The sequence below is a fragment of the Melanotaenia boesemani genome, chromosome 20 (assembly GCF_017639745.1).
Source record: "Melanotaenia boesemani isolate fMelBoe1 chromosome 20, fMelBoe1.pri, whole genome shotgun sequence".
NCBI classification, from domain to species: domain Eukaryota; kingdom Metazoa; phylum Chordata; class Actinopteri; order Atheriniformes; family Melanotaeniidae; genus Melanotaenia; species Melanotaenia boesemani.
The window spans coordinates 1018959-1044048 of NC_055701.1; the positions used below are offsets into that span (position 1 = coordinate 1018959).

A 25090-nucleotide genomic window follows, 5' to 3' on the forward strand; every position below is an offset into this window, starting at 1 on the left:
AAAATAGTCTGTGGCAGCTTTTAATCCCAGTATAAACCAGTCTGTAGCAGCTTTTAATCCCAGTATAAACCAGTCTGTAGCAGCTTTTAGTCCCAGTATAAACCAGTCTGTAACAGCTTTTAATCCCAGTATAAACCAGTCTGTAGAAGCTTTTAATCCCAGTATAAACCAGTCTGTAACAGCTTTTAATCCCAGTATAAACCAGTCTGTAACAGCTTTTAATCCCAGTATAAAATAGTCTGTGGCAGCTTTTAATCCCAGTATAAACCAGTCTGTAGCAGCTTTTAATCCCAGTATAAACCAGTCTGTAGCAGCTTTTAATCCCAGTATAAACCAGTCTGTAGCAGCTTTTAATCCCAGTATAAACCAGTGTGTAGCAGCTTTTAATCCCAGTATAAACCAGTCTGTAGCAGCTTTTAATCCCAGTATAAACCAGTGTGTAGCAGCTTTTAATCCCAGTATAAACCAGTCTGTAGCAGCTTTTAATCCCAGTATAAACCAGTCTGTAACAGCTTTTAATCCCAGTATAAACCAGTCTGTGGCAGCTTTTAATCCCAGTATAAACCAGTCTGTAGCAGCTTTTAATCCCAGTATAAACCAGTCTGTAACAGTTTTTAATCCCAGTATAAACCAGTCTGTAACAGCTTTTAATCCCAGTATAAACCAGTCTGTAACAGCTTTTAATCCCAGTATAAACCAGTCTGTAACAGCTTTTAATCCCAGTATAAACCTGTCTGTAGCAGCTTTTAATCCCAGTATAAACCAGTCTGTAACATCTTTTAATCCCAGTATAAACCAGTCTGTAGCAGCTTTTAATCCCAGTATAAACCAGTCTGTAGCATCTTTTAATCCCAGTATAAACCAGTATGTAACAGCTTTTAATCCCAGTATAAACCAGTCTGTAACAGCTTTTAATCCCAGTATAAACCAGTCTGTAGCAGCTTTTAATCCCAGTATAAACCAGTATGTAACAGCTTTTAATCCCAGTATAAACCAGTCTGTAACAGCTTTTAATCCCAGTATAAACCAGTATGTAGCAGCTTTTAATCCCAGTATAAACCAGTATGTAACAACTTTTAATCCCAGTATAAACCAGTCTGTAACAGCTTTTAATCCCAGTATAAACCAGTCTGTAGCAGTTTTTAATCCCAGTATAAACCAGTATGTAACAGCTTTTAATCCCAGTATAAACCAGTCTGTAACAGCTTTTAATCCCAGTATAAACCAGTCTGTAGCAGCTTTTAATCCCAGTATAAACCAGTATGTAACAGCTTTTAATCCCAGTATAAACCAGTCTGTAACAGCTTTTAATCCCAGTATAAACCAGTCTGTAGCAGCTTTTAATCCCAGTATAAACCAGTATGTAACAGCTTTTAATCCCAGTATAAACCAGTCTGTAACAGCTTTTAATCCCAGTATAAAACAGTCTGTGGCAGCTTTTAATCCCAGTATAAACCAGTCTGTAGCATCTTTTAATCCCAGTATAAACCAGTATGTAGCAGCTGTCAGACTGGGAGGTAAAATGATGTAAAATGAATGTATGAATATATGTAGCAGCATAAAGGTCGGCCAGAAGAAGAAAGCAGAATTTATTACTAACAGAACTTTGTAGAAATAACACACAGATCAACAGTGACCAAACCTTTTCTCATCCCATCGTTCTCTCAAGTCTTGGCTTTCAGGAGAAAAAATATTGTTATTGAAACAAACACACAACAGAAACTATTTCCATGTTTCCACTTTTTCCTCATTTCCAGTTATTCCTGCTACTATTTACCTGCTATCCTCACTAAACCAACTCCAGCTCAGCTGCTTTGTGGCGCCACCGTGCATCAGAAACATCTTCTTGGCTTTATTCCAGCCATAGAGGAGCATTATTTTTCTTCTTTTCACACACACATAGAACTTTCTGCTCACTGGTTGATCTTTGGCTGCTCCTGATTGGACGTTACCGTCAATCTAAGCTCTCTGATTGGTGGAAAGTCTGACAGGAAGTGGCTTCATCATCATGTCCAGGTCTAAATAGAGGTCTCTTAGCAACATAGTAGTGATGGTGATGTTTTTATGGTGAAATGTGATAAATAATGCTGTTATCATGGATCATTGTGGATTTACCAGATAGAGTCTCTGAATAAAACTACATTTAGTGGCTGGATTGTAAACCTCCTGGACGGGATAGAAATGCTGGAAAACTTCCGTAGATCAGCGAAAGGGTAAAATATCCATCACATTTACCCCACAGAGCTACACACCACCGCTCCTGGTGGTGGAAGAGGAGGACCTCGGGTAGACCTGGTGCAGGTTTAAGGGTGTAGAGATGAAATGTGCAGACGTGGGTCTCCATGCAGATCCTCTGGCGCTCTAAATTGTGTCTGAGGTCTTTAAGGGTTGAACAAGATGAACTGCAATAAAAAAGCCGTTTAACAGCAAATTCTGATCCACTTTCGTCCCTCCTGTCATCTTTTGTCCTCATCTGTCCCCCAGCTGTCAGAGTTATTTGTCTCCTTCGAGACAACGCCTCAGGGTGCGGCCTCCTTAGCTCAGGTCCACAAAGCAGTGCTGCATGATGGGAGGACTGTAGCTGTCAAGGTCCAGCACCCCAAAGTCCAGAGGCAAAGCTCCAAGGACATCATGGTGATTGAGGTGAGTCTGACTGCCTGTCCTGCTGGTTTCTAAGTCCCCGCCTCACATCCAGATCATTTCACACTGACAGCAGAAAAGACGCATTGATTTCCGCAGCACATGTCATGCATAAGGCTAAACGGGGCTTCACATAATCAGAAACAGACGAGAAGGTACAGATAGAGGTCGTCATCATTGACGTCATGTTTCAGTAGCCGGATAATCTACAAAGTTATTTCTGAAGGCCCAAATATGGGTCAGCACCAAACCAGAATCATGTTTTTTTCCATTTTGGAGGGCTGGATGGCTACCATTTGTGATGTATGAGGTCTTTGTGTTCATTCTGAGAGCAGGTGGAGTGGTGTCACCGTACAGAACTTCTGTTTTCCATGTGGTGCAGTACTTGGGATACCTCACCCCTCCTCACTAAACTAGACATAATCTTAACAAGTCTCCATCCAAGCAAGCTGGATAAATAACAAACATCCATCCAATCAATTAAACCTAACCAAACCCAATTAAACCTAAACAAACCTAACCAAACCCAACTAAACCTAACCAAACCTGACCGAACCCAACTAAACCTAACCAAACCTAACTAAACCTGACTGAACCCAACTAAACCTAACCAAACCTGACCGAACCCAACTAAACCTAACCAAACCTAACTAAACCTGACTGAACCCAACTAAACCTAACCAAACCTAACCAAACCCAACTAAACCTAACCAAACCTCACCGAACCCAACTAAATCTAACCAAACCTAACTAAACCTGACTGAACCCAACTAAACCTAACCGAACCCAACCAAACCTAAACAAACCTAACCATACTCAACTAAACCTAACCTAACCAAACCTGACTGAACCTAACTAAACCTAACCAAACCTAACTAAACCTAACTGAACCCAACTAAACCTAACCAAACCCAACCAAACCTAAACAAACCTAACTAAACCTAACCTAACCAAACCTGACTGAACCCAACTAAACCTAACCAAACCCAACTAAACCTAACCTAACCAAACCTGACCGACCCCAACTAAACCTAACAAAACCTAACCAAACCTACACAAACCCAACTAAACCTGACCGAACCCAACTTAACCTAAACAAACCTAAATGAACCTAACTAAACCTAACCAACCCCAACTAAACCAGAGAAGGAGTGTGTGGTGAAAACAAGACCCGAGCATGTGGGCCATCTGGACGGACCCGACCGGACCATGACTGTGTTTTCTTGGCAGGTTCTGTTGAAGGCGGTCCACTGGCTCTTCCCAGACTTCGCCTTCATGTGGTTGGTGGAGGAGGCCAAGAAGAACATGCCTCTGGAGCTGGACTTCCTGAATGAGGGACAGAACGCTGAGAGAGTGGCCGACATGTTGTCCCATTTCCCCTTCCTGAAGGTATGCAGAAGGCTGTCCTGGTGAGACGTCTGTCTCCGGTTTGAAACCTTCCCGGCTCAGCTAATAGAGGTCAGACTCCTCCTCGGTGTCTGAAATCCTCCTTTGTTCTGCTCCTCCACATTCGAACAAAGCAGAGGCCCACAAATCATATTTCCTTTACTAGACAGAGTTGGACTTCATGTCCATTATCATTTAATTTCCTGCTGTCCTTTCTCTTAATTCGCCTGTTTGAGAGCTTTTATTGGCTCGGGTGAGTGTGAATTAGACTTCTTTCTGCAGCCGTCTGGCTTGGTTTTATTTTTAGACTTAGAGACCTGAAACGTCTTTTCTTTTTCTTTGCTGCTTCTTCTTCTGCAGAATTTAATTGCATAATGTGGCATATAATGGAGACATAAACCTCAGAGAATGAAATTAAATTTTGTTCTAATGTCTTTGAATGCAGCATCACCAGCCCAGTTGGTCTGAGCTGAATCTGGAGTGATAAAACATTTAAAGTGATGCTTTGTCTGACTCTGTTTCTCTTGGATTTATTGACTCAAATGTTTTGGTGTGTGCAGGTTCCCGCGATCCACTGGGATCTTTCCACAAAGCGGATCCTGACCATGGAGTTTGCAGAGGGAGGCCAGGTCAACGACAGAGGCTACATGGAGAAGCACAACATCAACGTGAACGAGGTGAAGCTTGTTCGGCTGTAGAGACGAACGTTTACTGACTGAAACTGTCCCAGACTTCCTCCTACAGCAGTGTGTGACTGTCAGGCGTGTGGAGGCGAGCCGCCGCAGGTTAACCAGCTGGGATAAATCCCACGTTCAGCATCACCTGCTCCGTCCGGCCCTTTCCATCCAGAAACATCCTCCTTAACCAGATACGGAGACGCATGGAGACGATGGAGAGGATAAAGGAGGAATTTCTGCTTCACTCATCTTAAAACCCAGATTTGAAGCGACGTAGAAATAAAGTTTAAGAACCTTCAGAAACACTCTGCTGAAAACTGGTGAGATGAGTAAGAGACAACCCGACTGGAGACGTTTTTAACCTTCAGTCTGGTTTACGGTCCGGAACGTTCTCGTCCGGAACGTGCTGACTCCTACAGGCGTGTTTCACCCACCCCGACCATGAGCTGGTGAAGCAGATAAACCAGGAGGACCTCCACTCCTTCCTCCACCCGTTGGCTCTCCGGCTGTATAATGTGTGTTTGTGGGTGTGTGTTGATGGATTTGTGAGGACCAGCTTCAGTCCTGGCTGCTGGCTTCTGGAAATGAGCTGCTCAGTTTTAGCCTGAATGTGTTTTTATTCCAACCAGACTGAACAAACCTGGAAATGTTTCCTGTGAGTTCAGATGTTCAGCAGTTTCTTCTGCTTCGTTTTTTAAAGGCTTTAAATGAAATCTGCTGCTCTGAAGCATAAATTTCTGCAGCTCAGTCAGGTTTAATATGCAATAAAAAGAAGCTCGAAATGACAATAATTATTATTATGAGGAATTATACAATTAATTTATTCTTATTTTAAAAGATTTCTTTCTATATTTTTCTTTTTTTAAACTATTAAATTGGAAATAGGAGAAATACAAATAAGAAATGGAAAAAGTTATTAAAGTAAATCAAATCAAAAGAAAGTAAATTGTAAGTTGCTAAATGTCTGTAGAGTAGCAAATAAATGAGAGAACTGAAAAATATTCATTTTTATTCTTATTATTTATTAGTTTCACATAGATACAAAAAAAGGAAAACATCACCTACTGCTGTATTGTTATTATTCATTTTTCCATTTTATTAGGTTTAATTCTTTTAATCACATTGATTTATTCTTTCATTTCTAAATGAATGTTTTTTATTCTCCATTGAAACCATTGTTTCTCTTTTTTTCTCCCGATCTAAATAAATACCGTCACTCATCTTAGGAATTTTCCTGCTGTGGGCTCTGCAGGTCCTCCTGCACCTGAGCAGCACAGGTGCTTCTTCACCTCCGTCTCCGTCTGGGGTAAACAGGGCGGCTGGCGAGCCTCCGCGGACTAACCGCCAATCACAGTTTAAAGGCTCCGGATGAGTCCAGGAAAGTAAATTCCATGAACATGAGTGGGAATCTGGAGGCCAGTGGAATTCACACGTCCTCGCTCGTCCCACAGAAAACCGGGTTAACCAGGAAATCTGCAGGCTGGTTGATCCCTGTTTCCACTCACAGCAGCACATTTTAGGAGGCTGTCCTTACACAGATTTATCAATCATCAAAGCCCAATAAAACTGCTGCTCTGGATATTTTCTCTTCTTCAGACCATCTCTGGAAACCCTGGAGATGGTTGTGGGTGAAAATCCCAGTAAATACTCAGACAAACAACCATGCCACGTTCAAAGTCTCTTAAATCCTCTTTCTTCCTCATTCTGATGCTCAGTTTGAACTTCAGCAGGTCGTCTTCACCACGTCTACATGCTGCCGTGTGATTGGCTGGTTGGATATTAGCGTAAACAGGAAGTGGAGCAGGTGGAGCGGATGAAGAGAATGCTCCAGCAGCTTGCTTACAGGTGGATCAGCTGTTTTTTCTGCTAAGACCTGCTGCATCCTTGTCTTTGTTTCATCTTCTTCTCTTCAACCCCCAACCCAGCATACATATGTAAAATCAGCAATAAACAAATCTAATAATAAAGAATGATACTTAAATTATCAAGAGGAGCCTTATATCCATAAAGCTCCGCTTGTGCCACATATTAGCTTGAACTGAAGCCGGTGAACAAGAAGAATAAAACCTTTAAATAAATGGATTGATGTTACGTAGAACCACCTGCTTAAAGCATCTGCTGATGCAGTGATGAACAACTACAACCTAAACTAAAACAAACCTGGAAGTAAGCCCCTGATGGCTGATGTTTGATCTGAGGGTCAGACGTTGGTTTCCAGTTGAAACTGTTGGTTCTCCAGCTGGAGGTCTCGGTGAGTTAGCTTTCTGCTGGCGTTCCACCGTTTATGGACGGTGTGATTTAAAGCTCTGGGTCAGGCTATGTTCATGATTATTATCATTTATTTTTGTTTAAATGTGTTTGGGTCAAACTGGACTGTCTTCCACTGTTTTCCCACAGATTTCGGAGAACTTGGGGAAAATGTACAGCGAAATGATCTTCGTCCACGGCTTCGTCCACTGCGACCCACACCCAGGAAACGTCTTGGTCCGCAAGTGTCCTCGCAGCCAGAAGACGGAGATCGTCCTGCTGGATCACGGCCTGTATCAGGTGGGAATCTACAGCGTTCCCTCCTAACGCTGCAGCCGTGTTTCAGGTGGAATCTACAGCGTTCCCTCCTAAAGCTGCAGCCGTGTTTCAGGTGGGAATCTACAGCGTTCCCTCCTAACGCTGCAGCCGTGTTTCAGGTGGAATCTACAGCGTTCCCTCCTAACGCTGCAGCCGTGTTTCAGGTGGGAATCTACAGCGTTCCCTCCTAACGCTGCAGCCGTGTTTCAGGTGGAATCTACAGCGTTCCCTCCTAACGCTGCAGCCGTGTTTCAGGTGGGAATCTACAGCGTTCCCTCCTAAAGCTGCAGCCGTGTTTCAGGTGGAATCTACAGCGTTCCCTCCTAACGCTGCAGCCGTGTTTCAGGTGGGAATCTACAGCGTTCCCTCCTAACGCTGCAGCCGTGTTTCAGGTGGGAATCTACAGCGTTCCCTCCTAAAGCTGCAGCCGTGTTTCAGGTGGAATCTACAGCGTTCCCTCCTAACGCTGCAGCCGTGTTTCAGGTGGGAATCTACAGCGTTCCCTCCTAAAGCTGCAGCCGTGTTTCAGGTGGGAATCTACAGCGTTCCCTCCTAACGCTGCAGCCGTGTTTCAGGTGGAATCTACAGCGTTCCCTCCTAACGCTGCAGCCGTGTTTCAGGTGGAATCTACAGCGTTCCCTCCTAACGCTGCAGCCGTGTTTCAGGTGGAATCTACAGCGTTCCCTCCTAACGCTGTCAGGTGGAATCTACAGCGTTCCCTCCTAACGCTGCAGCCGTGTTTCAGGTGGAATCTACAGCGTTCCCTCCTAACGCTGCAGCCGTGTTTCAGGTGGGAATCTACAGCGTTCCCTCCTAACGCTGCAGCCGTGTTTCAGGTGGAATCTACAGCGTTCCCTCCTAACGCTGCAGCCGTGTTTCAGGTGGGAATCTACAGCGTTCCCTCCTAACGCTGCAGCCGTGTTTCAGGTGGAATCTACAGCGTTCCCTCCTAACGCTGCAGCCGTGTTTCAGGTGGAATCTACAGCGTTCCCTCCTAACGCTGCAGCCGTGTTTCAGGTGGGAATCTACAGCGTTCCCTCCTAACGCTGCAGCCGTGTTTCTGGTGGAATCTACAGCGTTCCCTCCTAACGCTGCAGCCGTGTTTCAGGTGGAATCTACAGCGTTCCCTCCTAACGCTGCAGCCGTGTTTCAGGTGGAATCTACAGCGTTCCCTCCTAACGCTGCAGCCGTGTTTCAGGTGGGAATCTACAGCGTTCCCTCCTAACGCTGCAGCCGTGTTTCAGGTGGAATCTACAGCGTTCCCTCCTAACGCTGCAGCCGTGTTTCAGGTGGGAATCTACAGCGTTCCCTCCTAACGCTGCAGCCGTGTTTCAGGTGGGAATCTACAGCGTTCCCTCCTAACGCTGCAGCCGTGTTTCAGGTGGGAATCTACAGCGTTCCCTCCTAACGCTGCAGCCGTGTTTCAGGTGGGAATCTACAGCGTTCCCTCCTAACGCTGCAGCCGTGTTTCAGGTGGGAATCTACAGCGTTCCCTCCTAACGCTGCAGCCGTGTTTCAGGTGGGAATCTACAGCGTTCCCTCCTAACGCTGCAGCCGTGTTTCAGGTGGGAATCTACAGCGTTCCCTCCTAACGCTGCAGCCGTGTTTCAGGTGGAATCTACAGCGTTCCCTCCTAACGCTGCAGCCGTGTTTCAGGTGGAATCTACAGCGTTCCCTCCTAACGCTGCAGCCGTGTTTCAGGTGGGAATCTACAGCGTTCCCTCCTAACGCTGCAGCCGTGTTTCAGGTGGGAATCTACCGCGTTCCCTCCTAAAGCTGCAGCCGTGTTTCAGGTGGACTCTAAAGCTTTCCCTCCTAACGCTGCAGCCGTGTTTCAGGTGGAATCTACAGCGTTCCCTCCTAAAGCTGCAGCCGTGTTTCAGGTGGGAATCTACAGCGTTCCCTCCTAACGCTGCAGCCGTGTTTCAGGTGGAATCTACAGCGTTCCCTCCTAACGCTGCAGCCGTGTTTCAGGTGGAATCTACAGCGTTCCCTCCTAACGCTGCAGCCGTGTTTCAGGTGGGAATCTACAGCGTTCCCTCCTAACGCTGCAGCCGTGTTTCAGGTGGGAATCTACAGCATTCCCTCCTAACGCTGCAGCCGTGTTTCAGGTGGAATCTACAGCGTTCCCTCCTAACGCTGCAGCCGTGTTTCAGGTGGGAATCTACAGCGTTCCCTCCTAACGCTGCAGCCGTGTTTCAGGTGGGAATCTACAGCGTTTCCTCCTAACGCTGCAGCCGTGTTTCAGGTGGAATCTACAGCGTTCCCTCCTAACGCTGCAGCCGTGTTTCAGGTGGGAATCTACAGCGTTTCCTCCTAACGCTGCAGCCGTGTTTCAGGTGGAATCTACAGCGTTCCCTCCTAACGCTGCAGCCGTGTTTCAGGTGGAATCTACAGCGTTTCCTCCTAACGCTGCAGCCGTGTTTCAGGTGGAATCTACAGCGTTCCCTCCTAACGCTGCAGCCGTGTTTCAGGTGGAATCTACAGCGTTCCCTCCTAACGCTGCAGCCGTGTTTCAGGTGGGAATCTACAGCGTTCCCTCCTAAAGCTGCAGCCGTGTTTCAGGTGGGAATCTACAGCGTTCCCTCCTAACGCTGCAGCCGTGTTTCAGGTGGAATCTACAGCGTTCCCTCCTAACGCTGCAGCCGTGTTTCAGGTGGAATCTACAGCGTTCCCTCCTAACGCTGCAGCCGTGTTTCAGGTGGGAATCTACAGCGTTCCCTCCTAACGCTGCAGCCGTGTTTCAGGTGGGAATCTACAGCGTTCCCTCCTAACGCTGCAGCCGTGTTTCAGGTGGAATCTACAGCGTTCCCTCCTAACGCTGCAGCCGTGTTTCAGGTGGAATCTACAGCGTTCCCTCCTAACGCTGCAGCCGTGTTTCAGGTGGAATCTACAGCGTTCCCTCCTAAAGCTGCAGCCGTGTTTCAGGTGGGAATCTACAGCGTTCCCTCCTAACGCTGCAGCCGTGTTTCAGGTGGAATCTACAGCGTTCCCTCCTAACGCTGCAGCCGTGTTTCCTGCTGATGGCGGAGGCCTTGGCTAAAGAGGCAGCAGACACGTTCATTAGAGCCACTGCAGGATAAAAGCTTTTTCATAAACAGCTCATTTCATGTTGTCCTCAGCAGAGTGCTATCTTTGAATGCACCCCAGCCTTAATAATGCACGGCACACATGCACGCTCATGCAGCACACACACAAACACACAAACTCTTCTTTCTTTAACACACTTGCTCTTACAACCACCGACTGGCTGAGACAAACAGCTCTCACATGTTTACTGTTTGTTGTCGTATTCATGAGAGATTTTAGTCATAAACATGCACACACACGTGCACACACAGGCTTCCCGTGGACCATAATGGCTCCAATTTATTCCTAATGACATGTGAATTGTGCCGTCATTGTGGAGGAGAATCTTAATCCAGTCATTTCCAGTACGGCTCTGTGCGTGTTGTGTTTACACCGTATTTTCCTGGATGAGGCGTCCACGCTGGAAAACTCTGTTTTACGTTTTCAACCATCGGTTTAGAAATTTCCTCTCTAATGTTTTGTTACCAGGTTTTATTGAGGCTGTAAATGCGGACGATCAAAGCTGAAAATGTGAATTTACATGTAGACAAATAGAAAAAGGTTGTTAAAAACCTTCCAAAGCTCTGCTTTGATTCTCTGCCTTTTGTTCCGTTCTCTGTCTATGCCGAGATATTCCGAGTTTCCAGCTACCAGCCTTGCTGCTGCTAAAATCCTGTTTCCTGTCTGTCAGACTGTCTGTTTTTTTCTGGTTTAACACGTGAAACTAAAGAAACGAGAACAAATGATGAGTCTAAAGATCCAGTTCAAACCGTCTGTTATGTGTCAACTCAACTCTGGTTCTTCCTTTTTTATCCCGAAGGATTCAGAGGTCCTCTGAAAATGGTCCCGTACTGAGTCTGGACTGAAACTGGTCCGGTACCGGGACTAGACTGGAACTGGTCTGGTCCTGGGACTGGACTGGAACTGGTCCGGTACCAGGACTGGAATCATTTTGAACCTTCAGAAAGAACCACTATAAGAACCAGACCACTATAAAATTTCCAAAGTTGGAGATGAAGACATGAGGACTCAAGACCAGGACTCAGGATCAGGGCTCTGGATCCAGACTCTGGACGAGAACGGTGGTTGTAAAATGTAAACCTGGCTAACGGTGGTTTCCTCCTCCAGGTCCTACAGCCAGACTTCCGGATGGACTACTGCCGTCTGTGGATGTCTCTGATCAGAGGGGACATGTCGGGTCTGGAGCGCTACAGCCGCAGACTGGGAGCTGGAGACCTGTACCCCCTCTTCGCCTGCGTGCTGACTGCTCGGTCCTGGACCTCCGTGAACGCTGGCATCGGTTCTGTTCCCGTCACACATGCTGAGGTACGCTCCACCACACCTACAGCCATGAGGACGGTGACCTCATCGGTCACATGACCTGTCCAGCTAATGCTCCTGTTTTGGTTCTGCTTCAAACGTGCGGGTCCATATCTACAGAACCAAAGCAGGGTTTGAGGTCCACATCATCAGAAAACAGCTTTCCTTTAGACCGGCTGGATCAGAATCAGCTGCAGAGTCTCAGTTTCTGGTCAATGAAATTCACACATCAGAACCCGGTTCATTTGGACCAGAAACACTCTGAAGTCCTCCAGCTCAGCCAGAGGAACATGGCTCCATCAGCAGAGGAGCGCCGCGTCTGGATCCGCGTCTGGATCCGCATCTGGATCCGCGTCTGGCTCCGTGTCTGGATCCGCATCTAGCTCCGCGTCTAGCTCCGCGTCTGGCTCCGCGTCTGGATCCGCGTCTGGATCGCATCTAGCTCCGCGTCTGGCTCCGCGTCTGGCTCCGCGTCTGAATCCGCGTCTAGCTCCGCGTCTGGATCGCATCTGGCTCCGCGTCTGGATCCGCGTCTGGCTCCGCGTCTAAATCCGCGTCTAGCTCCGCGTCTGGATCGCATCTGGCTCCGCGTCTGGCTCCGCGTCTGGATCGCATCTGGCTCCGCGTCTGGCTCCGCGTCTGGATCCGCGTCTGGATCGCATCTAGCTCCGCGTCTGGCTCCGCGTCTGGATCCGCGTCTGGCTCCGCGTCTAGCTCCGCGTCTAGCTCCGCGTCTAGCTCCGCGTCTGGATCGCATCTGGCTCCGCGTCTGGCTCAGCGTCTGGCTCCGCGTCTAGCTCCGCGTCTAGCTCCGCGTCTAGCTCCGCGTCTAGCTCCGCGTCTGGATCGCATCTGGCTCCGCGTCTGGCTCCACGTCTGGCTCCGCGTCTAGCTCCGCGTCTGGATTGCATCTGGCTCCGCGTCTGGCTCCACGTCTGGCTCCGCGTCTGAATCCGCGTCTAGCTCCGCGTCTGGATCGCATCTGGCTCCGCGTCTGGATCCGCGTCTGGCTCCACGTCTGGATCCGCATCTGGCTCCGCGTCTGGCTCCGCGTCTGGATCCGCATCTAGTTCCGCGTCTGGATCCACGTCTAGCTCCACGTCTGGATCCGCATCTAGCTCCACGTCTGGATCCGCGTCTAGCTCCACGTCTGGATCTGCGTCTTTCTCCGCGTCTGGATCGGCTTCAGTCTGACAGTCGGGATCGTTGGACCGCCATCTCAGAGATGATTCCACTGCTTTAGACTCAGTTTTCTAACCTCTAACAGTGACATCAGCAGAAAACAATAACTAAAAACGAGAGGCGGACCTTCTCCCGTTGCTATGGACACCATTGTCACATTGGCCATCTTGTTGCCATGTTTAGCGGGTTTCAGACTTTAGCGATGGATCTAGTGACTTGTTTGGAGACTCATGGAGACGGAGGTGAAAGCATGTATCGTCTTGTTCTAACCAATGAGCAGCAGTGCTGCTTTAAGCCCCTCCCTCATCCCAAAGCTGTCAGTGAGGACTGGTGTTGTGCTGAAATAAGCACCCCACCATGAAAAGCACAGGGGTTTTCAGCACAACACCGGTCCTGGTGCAGCAGGGGTTCGCTGCTGATCTGCATCCAGACTGAAAACGAAGCTGCTGCCGGTGGATCTGTCCTGGCCAACGGTCACATGACATCATACTGTAGACGTGTAAAAGTAAAACCCGCCGTGCTGTGGGGGCGGGCCTAGCTTGTGTCACAGCCGGCGTTCCCCACCGCAGAGCCAGACGAATAAAATGGCTTCAATGTGCAAGTTGCTCTGAGATTTTATTTCCTAGATTTACTTTTAATCCTCCGTCCTATTTCTTGCTTTATATGTCCATTATTTTAATTGATTTTATTTTATTTTTTATCTATATTCTGTTTTTTTTATTTTTATGTTCTTTGTTTCAAATTCTGTTTTTAAATCTGGTTTTGCATGGTTCTGGTGATCATAAAATAAAATAAAAAGAGCCTTAAACATTCTCGTTCATCGTATTTGCAGCTCTTCTACAGAGCCGTCATATTTAGTTTATGTCTTAAGTTTTATTTAATTTTGGGATTTTATTCAGTGATCTAAAATAATCCTTTAAGGATTTTTTGTTGGACTTGTTGTAGCTCTGTGTAGTTACTGCTGGACCTGGACCTGGACCTGGAGCTGGACCTGGACCTGGAGCTGGACGACGCAGGCTTCTGTCGGCCGTGTGTGTGCGGCTTAAATCTGAAGTGTAATGAGTTTCAGATGCCGTCCTGTTTGTGTCCCTTCAGACCTGCAGGTGTTCTACAACGCCATCTGTCTCACGGCCGTGTATTTATACCTCCGTTACGCAACGCTTTGGAGCTGGCGGCCGCCCCACCGCCGTCTGCTTCGGCGTGCCGCCTCCTCACACGATGAACTGCTGGCTGTAAAAACAGATGAAATTTACTGTTTCAGCAGCATCAAGCTGTGAAACATCTCAGATGATATTTGCTCCTGTTTCTGTTGTAGTGATGCTGGACTCTTAGCCAGAATAATCCAGAAAAAGTTCATTTAAACAGATTATTTCAGTTCTTGGTGCTTCAGCTGACCTGCTAGTGGATTCATGGAGAGCTGATGGAGGAAGATGCAGAGACAACTGGTCCAGCAGAGTAAAACACATTGTTTTACCACCAAACTGGTTTACTGTTGGTGTCTGGCTGAACGAGGGTTTTTGTTTGTCCCGGCAGTGGAAGCCATGTGTCCACAGTCGTGGTCAAACACTTGTTGATGGTGTAATCATCTGCAGATTAAACGTCCACGACGGCATCTCCTCTCCCCGTCCCCGTCCTCTCATTTAAAGTCCTGCTTCTCAGCGCCGATGCTGCCTTCCATTAGTGGGGATGGAATCACTGTTGAGTGCTTTTAGAGCTGCCTCCTCTTCATATGCAGGAATATTTTATCTCTTTAATGAATGCTTCTCTTCTAAAAACACTGAAAACAAAGCAATTAGTCGGCTGCTGGTGCTGCAGGTCAATGATGTTCAGTCACACGCTGCTTATTTTTAATAATTCAATATTTAGCCAGTCTGGCTGCAGAGGTGTCCGGTTCAACGCTGCTTCTGGTTTAACATCCACATCCAGTTAACGGCCTCAGGATTGCTGGGCTGGATTCACGCCGTTTGAACGTCTCTATTGTTGTTGTGCTGATGGATTTTTCCTGTATTCCTGACACGTCTCAGCCACTATAATTACCACTTTTCACTCCTGTAAATGAAGTTTTTCTGCATTTAAAGCTTGCGATGAATAATTCATTGAAATGTCCAGAGTTCCTCAGAGACGCTTTTCCACATTTACATTTCTGATTGTAAACCATCAACCTGGCCCATCGTACATGAGATGTAGTTTCTACATGCACGTCCTTAAACGCATCACAGAGAGAAAATGAACATTTCAGCACTTTAACGGTGTATAAATCACATCTGATACAGACAGTTTCTGAGACCTTTTTCATCACTTTATGGTAAATATTTTAGTCAAAACACTGTCGTACACAATCTGACACTGGCCTTCTGCCCCCTGGTGGACACCTCCTGCACTGCAATAATTTGGACATACATGCAAATTATTAAAAAATTTTTTTCTTTTTTACATTTTGTTAGAGGGCAACAAAGACTTTAGGTCAACATTTGAATTTCCTGCCAATAATTTCTTCAGGCTGCATCTCAGACCCGGTAGATCCCAGCTTTTATCACACAAACACTGTGATGTCAAACAACGAAATAAGCAGAGGAGAGGAAAAAATCACAGTCCCAGCCATGGATTATGACTAACTGGATGTGACGGCTCATGTGGCAGGTCATGTGGCAGGTCATGTGGCTGGTCATGTGGCGGGTTATGTGGCGGGTTATGTGGTGGGTTATGTGGCGGCTTATGTGGCGGGTTATGTGGGGGGTTATGTGGCGGGTTATGTGGCGGGTCATGTGGCGGCTTATGTGGTGGGTTATGTGGTGGGTCATGTGGGGGGTCATGTGGGGGGTCATGTGGCGGGTCATGTGGTGGGTCATGTGGCGGGTCATGTGGCGGGTTATGTGGTGGGTCATGTGGGGGGTCATGTGGGGGGTCATGTGGTGGGTTATGTGGTGGGTTATGTGGGGGGTCATGTGGGGGGGTCATGTGGGGGGTCATGTGGCGGGTCATGTGGCGGGTCATGTGGTGGGTTATGTGGTGGGTCATGTGGTGGGTTGTGTGGGGGGTCATGTGGGGGGTCATGTGGCGGGTCATGTGGTGGGTCATGTGGTGGGTCATGTGGCGGGTCATGTGGCGGCTTATGTGGCGGGTTATGTGGTGGGTCATGTGGGGGGTCATGTGGGGGGTCATGTGGTGGGTTATGTGGGGGGTCATGTGGGGGGTCATGTGGGGGGTCATGTGGCGGGTTATGTGGGGGGTCATGTGGGGGGTCATGTGGCGGGTCATGTGGCGGGTCATGTGACTGGTCATGTGGCGGCTCATGTGGACCTTATCATGTCAGAGGGGACATCAAGGAAAGGGTCATGCTGAAGGTGTGGGGAATAGTTTTTTGCTGTTTGCCCAGCAGAGTCATTCATATTGAGCTGGCAAACTCATTGTCAACTGAGTTTCCTGATGGCTTATTAGAGGTTCACAGCAATCCGGGTTCGCCGGAGGAAGATTGGTCAGGTTAGGCAGAACTGTACAGGTACCTGGACAACCAGTGGGTGTCCAGTCTGGATTTTCCACAATCCTTCCTGTGGTGTGGAAAATACTTCCTGCCGACTCGCCGATGGTGCTGTTGGTATTGTAAAGAGAGCGTTTATTAGTCTTGGCCAGAAGTTTGGACTCCACTAGAGTGAGTTTCATACAACCCTCTACATCACCGCCAGTCTTGCAAAAGAGTACAGAGCCGTGAGGACCGAATTCAGTGCACCACCCCTAATAGTAATAATAATAATAATAATAATACATTTTATTTAAAGCGCCTTTCAGGGCACCCAAGGACGCTGTACAAACAAATAATAAAACATTAAAAGTACAGGAGAGGCAGACATATACAACACAATCTAAAAATCTAAACATAAAGGGCAGAGTGGCGAGGATGTGATTGAAAATAATGTTACAGAGAGTATGCTGTTCTGAAAAGATGAGTTTTGAGTTTGGAAATGAAGATGAGGAGAGAATCGGTATTGTGGAGGTCAGGAGGAAGAACGTTCCAGAGCTGGTGCTGAGACGGGCAGGAGGGACAGAGAGATGGATAGAAGAGGAGGAGCGAAGACATCTGGAAGGGGTGACTATGTGGAGAAGATCTGAGAGGTAAGGGGGTGAGAGTTTATGTATGGATTTGTATGTATGGAGGAGAATCTTGTATTCTATCCTGTACTTGATGGGAAGCCAGTGGAGTTCTTGCAGGATGGGAGTGATGTGATGAATGGAAGGAGTTCGGGTGATGATGCGGGCAGCAGAATTCTGAACCATTTGGAGTTTATGAATGGATTTTTGTGGGAGGCCAAAGAGGAGAGAGTTGCAGTAATCCAGGCGGGAGGTGACAAGGCTGTGCACCAGGATAGAGGTGGTGTGGGGGGTGAGGGAGGGGCGAAGACGGTTGATATTACGCAGATGGAAATAGGCTGAGCGGGTGATGTTATTGATATGTGAGGTGAATGATAAGGTGCTGTCGAGGATGAGCATCTCAGAGTGGTGATTCTAAAACCTTAGATTTTTCCACCTACCCATTTAAACGGCTCCGAGCAGTGCAGGCTGAGGTGACCAAGTACTGGAGGAGCTGGAGACAACTTGCTGGTCCAAACTTATTTACAAGGAGTAAGTGGCACACTGCACGAAGAAATGTCACCACTGGGGATATCATCTGGTTAATTGATGAAAACACACTCAGAGTTTAGTTTACGCTTGGCAGAGGCATCTTGAGAGGAGTAAACATCTGAGTCGTCCCTAGGTATTGCATTCCTGTGACAAGTGAAAGCTCTGCAGACATCCAGGACAAGTCTGTGCAACAGATAAAAAGAATATTAAGAACATTGTGTTTTCCAGTGGGATGTTTCTAATCGTCATGTCAGCAGTTCCATATATTTATAGAAATCTCCAGAAAGAACAAGAGACCACGACTGAAACGGCTGATGGGGAACTTTCTACCTCTGTTCTGCTCAGCTTTGCTCGATGGTTTGTGACCATCCATCTTCCTTCCCGAGGTTTCCGGCATGGTTCAGCTCTGAAGATGGAGGTGGTCATGACAGGCCTCCTCATCCAGACCTTGACTCAGACTCCTGCATTAGGATGATGACCAAACCTCACCTGTCGATGAACAACCCGGGACGACCCGCATGTTTACACGCTAACTGTAAATCCACCCCCGCCCCCTCCTTCATTACATTTCTTTATTCGTTCTCATATTTAATGTGATTCTGTTGTTACCGTTTTCTTTTCCATTAAAAAAGACAACAAAACAGTAAATTTACGTGTTGGTTTATTTTAGGCAGAACTTGCTCTTAATATTTTTTTACTTGCACTGAACCGCTAGACCACCTCCCTGTAGTCTGTTCTTCATGTGATGGGAGATCGCTGCATAAACAAGGTCTCATCCACCATCCCTGGTTTCAGCTGTGTTCTCTGTTCCTGCATCACAGAACCACCAGCAGAAAAATCTCCTAACTGGCTGAACTGGATGCTGGGATAGCGGGAACATTCCTCACAATAAACACAAGGTTTGGAAAAACTCCTGCAGGGCTTCACAGTGAAGGTGACCCCAACGCCTGATAAGAAAACACTGGTCATGTCCACAAAAATAAGAAAGAACAGAAAGAGAAAAGGAAAAAAATCCTATTCCCGCCTGCACTACATAAATATCCACCTGAGAAATCTAATCTGTCATTTTTACCCACAAAACAGCGTTTCTGCAGGTACCCGACCGGTTGTAGGACTCCTGGACCGCCCTGGCTGTGTGGCATGGAGGATGGTCCTGGTGGAATCCTCTGAGTTAGGGAGCAGTCTTAGTGTGAGGATGCTTTCTAATCATATTTTACTTATAAAGCGCTTTTCATACATAAGTAGCACAAAGTGCTTGGCATAATTAAATGTACTCAAAAACAATGTCTGCAGAATAAAAAGGTATAAAATAGCAATTTAAAAATCCACACCTTCTCTTTCTCTCTTTTAAATACATGATTAAGTAACATAAAATTAATGGAATTAAGTAGATGAAACAAACATTTTTATTAAACATTTTATGGTGGCTGCATTTTTTAACTGACTGTCTCCTGTTTGTGACTTTGCTGCTGCTTTTATTGGCCTGAATTCCCTTGAATAAGAGGTCTGTGATCTCAGTGGCACTTTCCTGGTTAAAGATGGGCTAAATAAAAAAATCTTTCCTCTGAACATAATATGCTGCTGTAAAATCAGCTGGTCGACTCTTAGCACTCTGCAGAACGAAAAATCACCAGCCAGATCCTTCCTCCCCCCAGAACTGAGTCCCTTTGCCTTTTGCGCAGCCTATTATTGCGCCACTCTGAATACAATATGTCCTTATTGAAGCTTTCAGATGCAAATGAGAGCGGCGTCACCTTCTCTGTGTCCTGCTGACAGCTGTGAGGCCCGCTACCCAACCTCCTATAATTGCTGCTAATTGTTATTCCCCAAGCAAGGCTTAGCCAAGTACTTGTGAAGACCCATCACCCTGTTATTTGGGCAGGAGGGGGGTTGAGCTGCGGTATTATGTTGTACGTCTCTCTCTTTAGCTTGGTAATTCCTGGTTTAGATTTGGAAGTAAATAGAGGAGATGACGAGGTGGGGGTGTGACGGTCAAAGGTTGTCCGAGGAAGATTTGTTGCAGAGGATTTCTCTTAATGTCGACTCCGTATCCTGACGGGTGATGTTTGATGGCGACGCCAGAGATCACTCTCTGGGTGGGTGGATGGATGGATGATGGATGGGTGATGGATGGATGGATTGATGGGTGGATGGATGGATGGATGGATGGATGGATCGATTGATGGGTGGATGATGGATGGATGGATGGATGGATGGATGGATGGATGGATGGGTGGATGGATGGATGCATGGATGGATGGATGGATGGTGAATGGATGGGTGTGTGGGTGGATGGATGAATGGTGGATTGATGGATGGTGGATGGATGGATGGATGGTGTGTGGGTGGATGGATGGGTGTGTGGGTGGATGATGGATGGATGGATGGATGGATAGATGGATGGGTGTGTGGGTGGATAGTGGCTGGATGGATGGATGGATGGTGGATTGATGGATAGTGGATGGATGGTGTGTGGGTGGATGGATGGATGGATGGGTGTGTGGGTGGATGGGTGGATGGATGGATGCATGGATGGATGGATGGATGGTGAATGGATGGGTGTGTGGGTGGATGGATGAATGGTGGATTGATGGATGGTGGATGGATGGATGGATGGTGTGTGGGTGGATGGATGGGTGTGTGGGTGGATGATGGATGGATGGATGGATAGATGGATGGGTGTGTGGGTGGATAGTGGCTGGATGGATGGATGGTGGATTGATGGATAGTGGATGGATGGTGTGTGGGTGGATGGATGGATGGATGGTGAATGGATGGGTGTGTGGGTGGATGGATGAATGGTGGATTGATGGATGGTGGATGGATGGATGGATGGTGTGTGGGTGGATGATGGATGGATGGATGGATAGATGGATGGGTGTGTGGGTGGATAGTGGCTGGATGGATGGATGGTGGATTGATGGATAGTGGATGGATGGTGTGTGGGTGGATGGATGGATGGATGGTGAATGGATGGGTGTGTGGGTGGATGGATGAATGGTGGATTGATGGATGGTGGATGGATGGATGGATGGTGTGTGGGTGGATGGATGGGTGTGTGGGTGGATGATGGATGGATGGATGGATGGATGGATAGATGGATGGGTGTGTGGGTGGATAGTGGCTGGATGGATGGATGGATGGATGGTGGATTGATGGATAGTGGATGGATGGTGTGTGGGTGGATGGATGGTGGATGGATGGGTGTGTGGGTGGATAGCGGCTGGGTGGATGGATGGATGGTGGATGGATGGGTGTGTGGGTGGATGGATGGATGGATGGTGGATTGATGGATAGTGGATGGATGGTGTGTGGGTGGATGGATGGATGGATGGTGGATGGATGGGTGTGTGGGTGGATAGTGGCTGGGTGGATGGATGGATGGTGGATGGATGGGTGTGTGGGTGGATGGATGGATGGATGGATGGATGGGTGGATGGATGAATCGATTGATGGGTGGATGGATCTACATGGGGTGTTGTGGAGGATGATGCAGCTGAATCAGACGCTGTGTTTTCCCTCCTTTGCTGTGGGCATTAGAGGCGGACTCAGAGCAGAGACTCGGTTTATCTGTGTCAGTGTTGACTGGCTTTCTGTCTCCCTCTGTGAAGCTACCATCTCTGTTTATCTGAACCGACAGCTCTGACAATGCAGCTGTCACGTGTACACACCAACAGGCTGGAGAGTCCTCTATCTACAACCCTGGATCCCCTAAATACAGTAGAGAGGATATTCTGTTGGAAGATAAATCTGTAAAATTCAGATGATGTACCTATTTATTTAACCAGGAAAACCTCATTTAGATTAAGAATCTCATTTACAAGAGTGTCCTGGCCAAGACAGCGAGATCCACGGTGGTTTTTCCTGGGGCGGTCGGCTTCTTGGGCGGGGCTCTGCCGGGTGGAATGGGTGGCCCTTGAATCTGTAAAGTGTCTGCCCTCCATGTGGCCCGCGCCCTGTGCAGCTTGGTGCCCCTGCCCCATTGTCCTGGGGGGCACCATTCTGGGGGCCCCTCTGCTCTGGGCTGAGTGGGCCGCTGCTTACTCTGCTTTGCCTGTCTTGTGCTCTGTGGACCTGTCGGGCCTTTGGGGCCTCGGGCTCCCCCTGTCCCCCGCTGATTCTTCGGGGTGCGACGTGGTCACAGCCCTCTTGTAAGCACACCTTTCATCCTTGTTGCATGGTCACACATACGTGTTCACCTTCACACGTGCATGCTCACAAACGTGCTCGTCTCTCCAACCCCTTCCAACTAGATGTTGCTGATGTTTGTGTGTTGGTATGTTTCTCTGCAGGTACGTTGTATGACTGTTTGATTTCATCATTATCCTATTTTCTTAATGTATCATGTGGTAGTTTATATTGTTTTTGTGAATACTGATGTGATTTAGGAGCCTAGACAACTTTTATTTACACATTTCAGTTCTGTCCTTTTCTCTTTTTAGCTCTTCCTCCGTCTCCCTTTCAGGTTCGGCACCGACATATCAAGACTAAAGAAAATAAGATTATAATAAAAATAATAAAAATATTCCAAACATCAAGGGCAGCCATTTGCCTTGGTAGAGCAAATCTGTCCGGCAAAATATGGCACACAGACCGCCGTTCTGTATGTTAGGATGCTGGGCAAGACAGGGTTAACAAAAAAAAAAAAAAATAGTTGGCAACTAATATCTGGATCACATCTGGTCCACACAACACTTGCCAGCACTGTAACTGAGCTACAAGTGCCAAAAGTGGCCCAGGTTAGGCCCGAACATGTCTACTATCAGGAAAATATTAATGACCAAAAAAGAAAACCTGTTTTTTCTTTCACGGTTCATGTTTTTAATATTCTGTAATACAGCCCAGGGACCATAACAGTCCTTTAGAAGGTTTACAGGATTTTTATTGTTTCTATTTTTTTTGCAATTGCAGAAATTGTAATAATCTATCAAAATCAGTGATGCTGCAAATCTTTGACGCATCCTGGACTAATAATCTGCACAAAGCAAATTCATGACATTACTGAAATGGAAAATATCTAATTTTTGTGTAAATAATTGGTCATACTATGTCAATAAACTGGCATCTTGTGGAGAAGAAAATAGGTATTACATACATAAACTGGCATTTAAAGAGTTAAAATGATGAAAACGAATTTACTGTAGTTAATGACTCAAAAAAAAGTTTTCCGTATTTTTAATATATTGTAATATAAACGGGGACAAAAAGGTCCTTAAGGGGAATTAGGAGATGTTTTTTTCCTGATGAAAAGCTGCTGATGGACAGCTGTAGGACGTTTTTAACGTGAGCCGACAATGTGTAATCAAACTGGTGATAACTGTCCGCCATGTTTGATTTCCTGGATTTGTTTCGCCATCATCCTGCCCTCCTGCAGACCTCCTGGTTTTACTCTCCGTCTTCAGGTTGCTGAGTGTGAGGGACGGTAATCTGCCGTCCACTTTGTTCCATGACTAATGGTGTAATTTAGGCCGGCTGATGTGCAGCAGGAACGGCTTTGAAGTGGAGTAGAGTTAGACGCTGGCGGACTCTCAGCGACTCCAGCCCCGTCTTCAACATCAAAGAGAACAAATAGTTGCCATGGAGGTAACTGCTGCTGCCTTTTCTCTATTAGCGTTCCCTTCTCCACCACTCAGTGTTTTCATTTGTGTTCAGGCGAGTCTGCAACCTCCGATTCTTCCTCTCCCTCATCTTCATCTCAGCTTCATTGTTTCCTCCCTACCACGTCTCCTCCCAGAAAGCAGAAATCTCCAGCTCCGTCTCACGTTCCTTCTGGTCTCACGTCCATTCCAAGCATGTCTCCGTCCCTCAGCTTGTCTTTCTGAAAGACTTTCTGTCCTCTCTGTCAGTGTTTGGAGGAGGACGCCTCTTTCTTTCCACGGAGTGAGAAACACAGTTCAAACCCCAGCAGTTCTATAGGAATGTAGAAACCAGGAGAACATCTCTGTCCACTTTAGAGCTTCTGATCGTTTCTCCACACAAACCAGGAGTCACATGACAGCAGAGACTCTGCTGTTTCCAGAGACGTCTGTCTCATCACAGTGGGACAGAAACTCTGGAGCTAGCAGCCAGAACCAGAAACCAGGTCTTACTGTTGCTGTTTGTGGTGAAAAGTTTGATTCCAGCTCTAAAAATCGGCTTATGTGTTCTCCTATGACTCTGCCTTTGATTGACATGAACCCGGAAGGTCCTGCTGGTTTCCACGGAAATGAAGGAGGTTTATAGTGTTTATAGGGTTCACTCTTCCTATCATACACACTCTTGGGGTTCACTTCCTTCTGGACCCTTGTGGTCTTTGGTGAATGTGGGACTATCCCTGGATCCTCCTGACTCTGACCATTGATAAAGGTGTCAATCATCATCATCATCGGCCAATGGCTTCCTGAGATATTTACCTGCGTAACACCTCTGTTAAACACTTGGAAACCTTTACTTTACTCATTCCTGGGATTATTTTACTCATTCCTAGGACTACTTTACTCATGAATATTGTGAAATGTTTGTTCTCACATCCATCTTGAAGATAATTTTATGTGGCTGCCCTCTTCTTCACCACCACTACACTGTTCTGGTGCCTTAGTAGTTCATTTTATATCTGCTTCCTCTGCAGAATATTTTAGGGTTCTCTAAAGAAATTTCTTATCATTTTTATGCTGATGATATTTAACTATATATTTTAACCATCAGGATGCTTTTAGGATATAGATCTTGTTTGGTGTTTGGATGCTGTCAGAAGTTGGATGAATAACAACTTTCATCAACTGAATCAGACAAAAACTGAAGTCATTGTTTGTGGCCCTAACAGATTTCTCCCATTTCTCACTTGCCTCATTTATTAAGCCCTTTGCCTAATAAATAATAAACCTTGGGGTAATCCTTGACCCTGCGACTTTGAATGCTAATATTAAATAGCTGGTTTCTTCTTGTTTTCATCATTTAAAAAATATTGCTAAGCTGAGTCCACTTGTGTCCTGATCTGAAATGGAGATGATACTCATGTCTTTGTGTCTCGACTATTGTAACTCTAATTTTGCATGTATAAGTAAAAAATCTTTGGAACGTCTTCAGGTTGTTCAAAAGTATTCGTGTCACCCCTGCACTAATTCAGCTGCATGGCTCCCTCTTCATTACAAAGTGCATTTTAAAATTCTGGTTTTAACATACAGAGCTCTAAATGATCAAACACCAGTTTGTATCAGTGGCCTTTAGCAGCCTTACGTTCCCCGCAGGTCCCCGAGATCACATGACCAGAGCCCGCAGGTCCCCAGATCATGTGACCAGGGCCAGCAGGTCCCCAGATCATGTGACCAGGGCCAGCAGGTCCCCGAGATCACGTGATCAGGGGCTGCTGGTTGTGAAGCTGAAAACCAAAGGTGAACTAATCTCTCTGGAACATCTTTCCTCTCAGTCTGAGGTCTGCAGACTCCGTGATCTTTTTTAAAAAGCTAAAAACACATATTTTTTTTAAATTTGTTTTTCCTGGGTTTTATTTGAGTTTACGTCTCCTGTGTTGCTTTGTGTTTTATTGTGAAGCATTTTGTGACTTTTATTCTTGAAAGGTGCTGTATAAATAAAGATTTAATTTACTTTCCACTGAAAGTAATGTGGTTTTCTTTTATGAGGATAATTATTTATAT

The 25090-nt window shown here is 46.6% G+C and overlaps 1 protein-coding gene across 6 annotated transcripts in view; it reads left to right on the forward strand.

Annotated features, from left to right (window-relative positions):
• Positions 1–25090, forward strand: part of adck1 (aarF domain containing kinase 1) — an 87190-nt gene that overhangs the window by 49119 nt on the left and 12981 nt on the right. For 4 of the 6 annotated variants that reach the window (XM_041972309.1, XM_041972308.1, XM_041972313.1 and 1 more), the window contains exons 5-9: positions 2485–2643; positions 3871–4029; positions 4587–4703; positions 7101–7250; positions 11466–11663. In XM_041972309.1, the coding sequence (XP_041828243.1) occupies positions 2485–2643; positions 3871–4029; positions 4587–4703; positions 7101–7250; positions 11466–11663 (783 nt within the window). The remainder of the gene's footprint in view (positions 1–2484; positions 2644–3870; positions 4030–4586; positions 4704–7100; positions 7251–11465; positions 11664–25090) is intronic. The other 2 variants (XM_041972314.1, XM_041972312.1) reach the window with 2 other exon arrangements.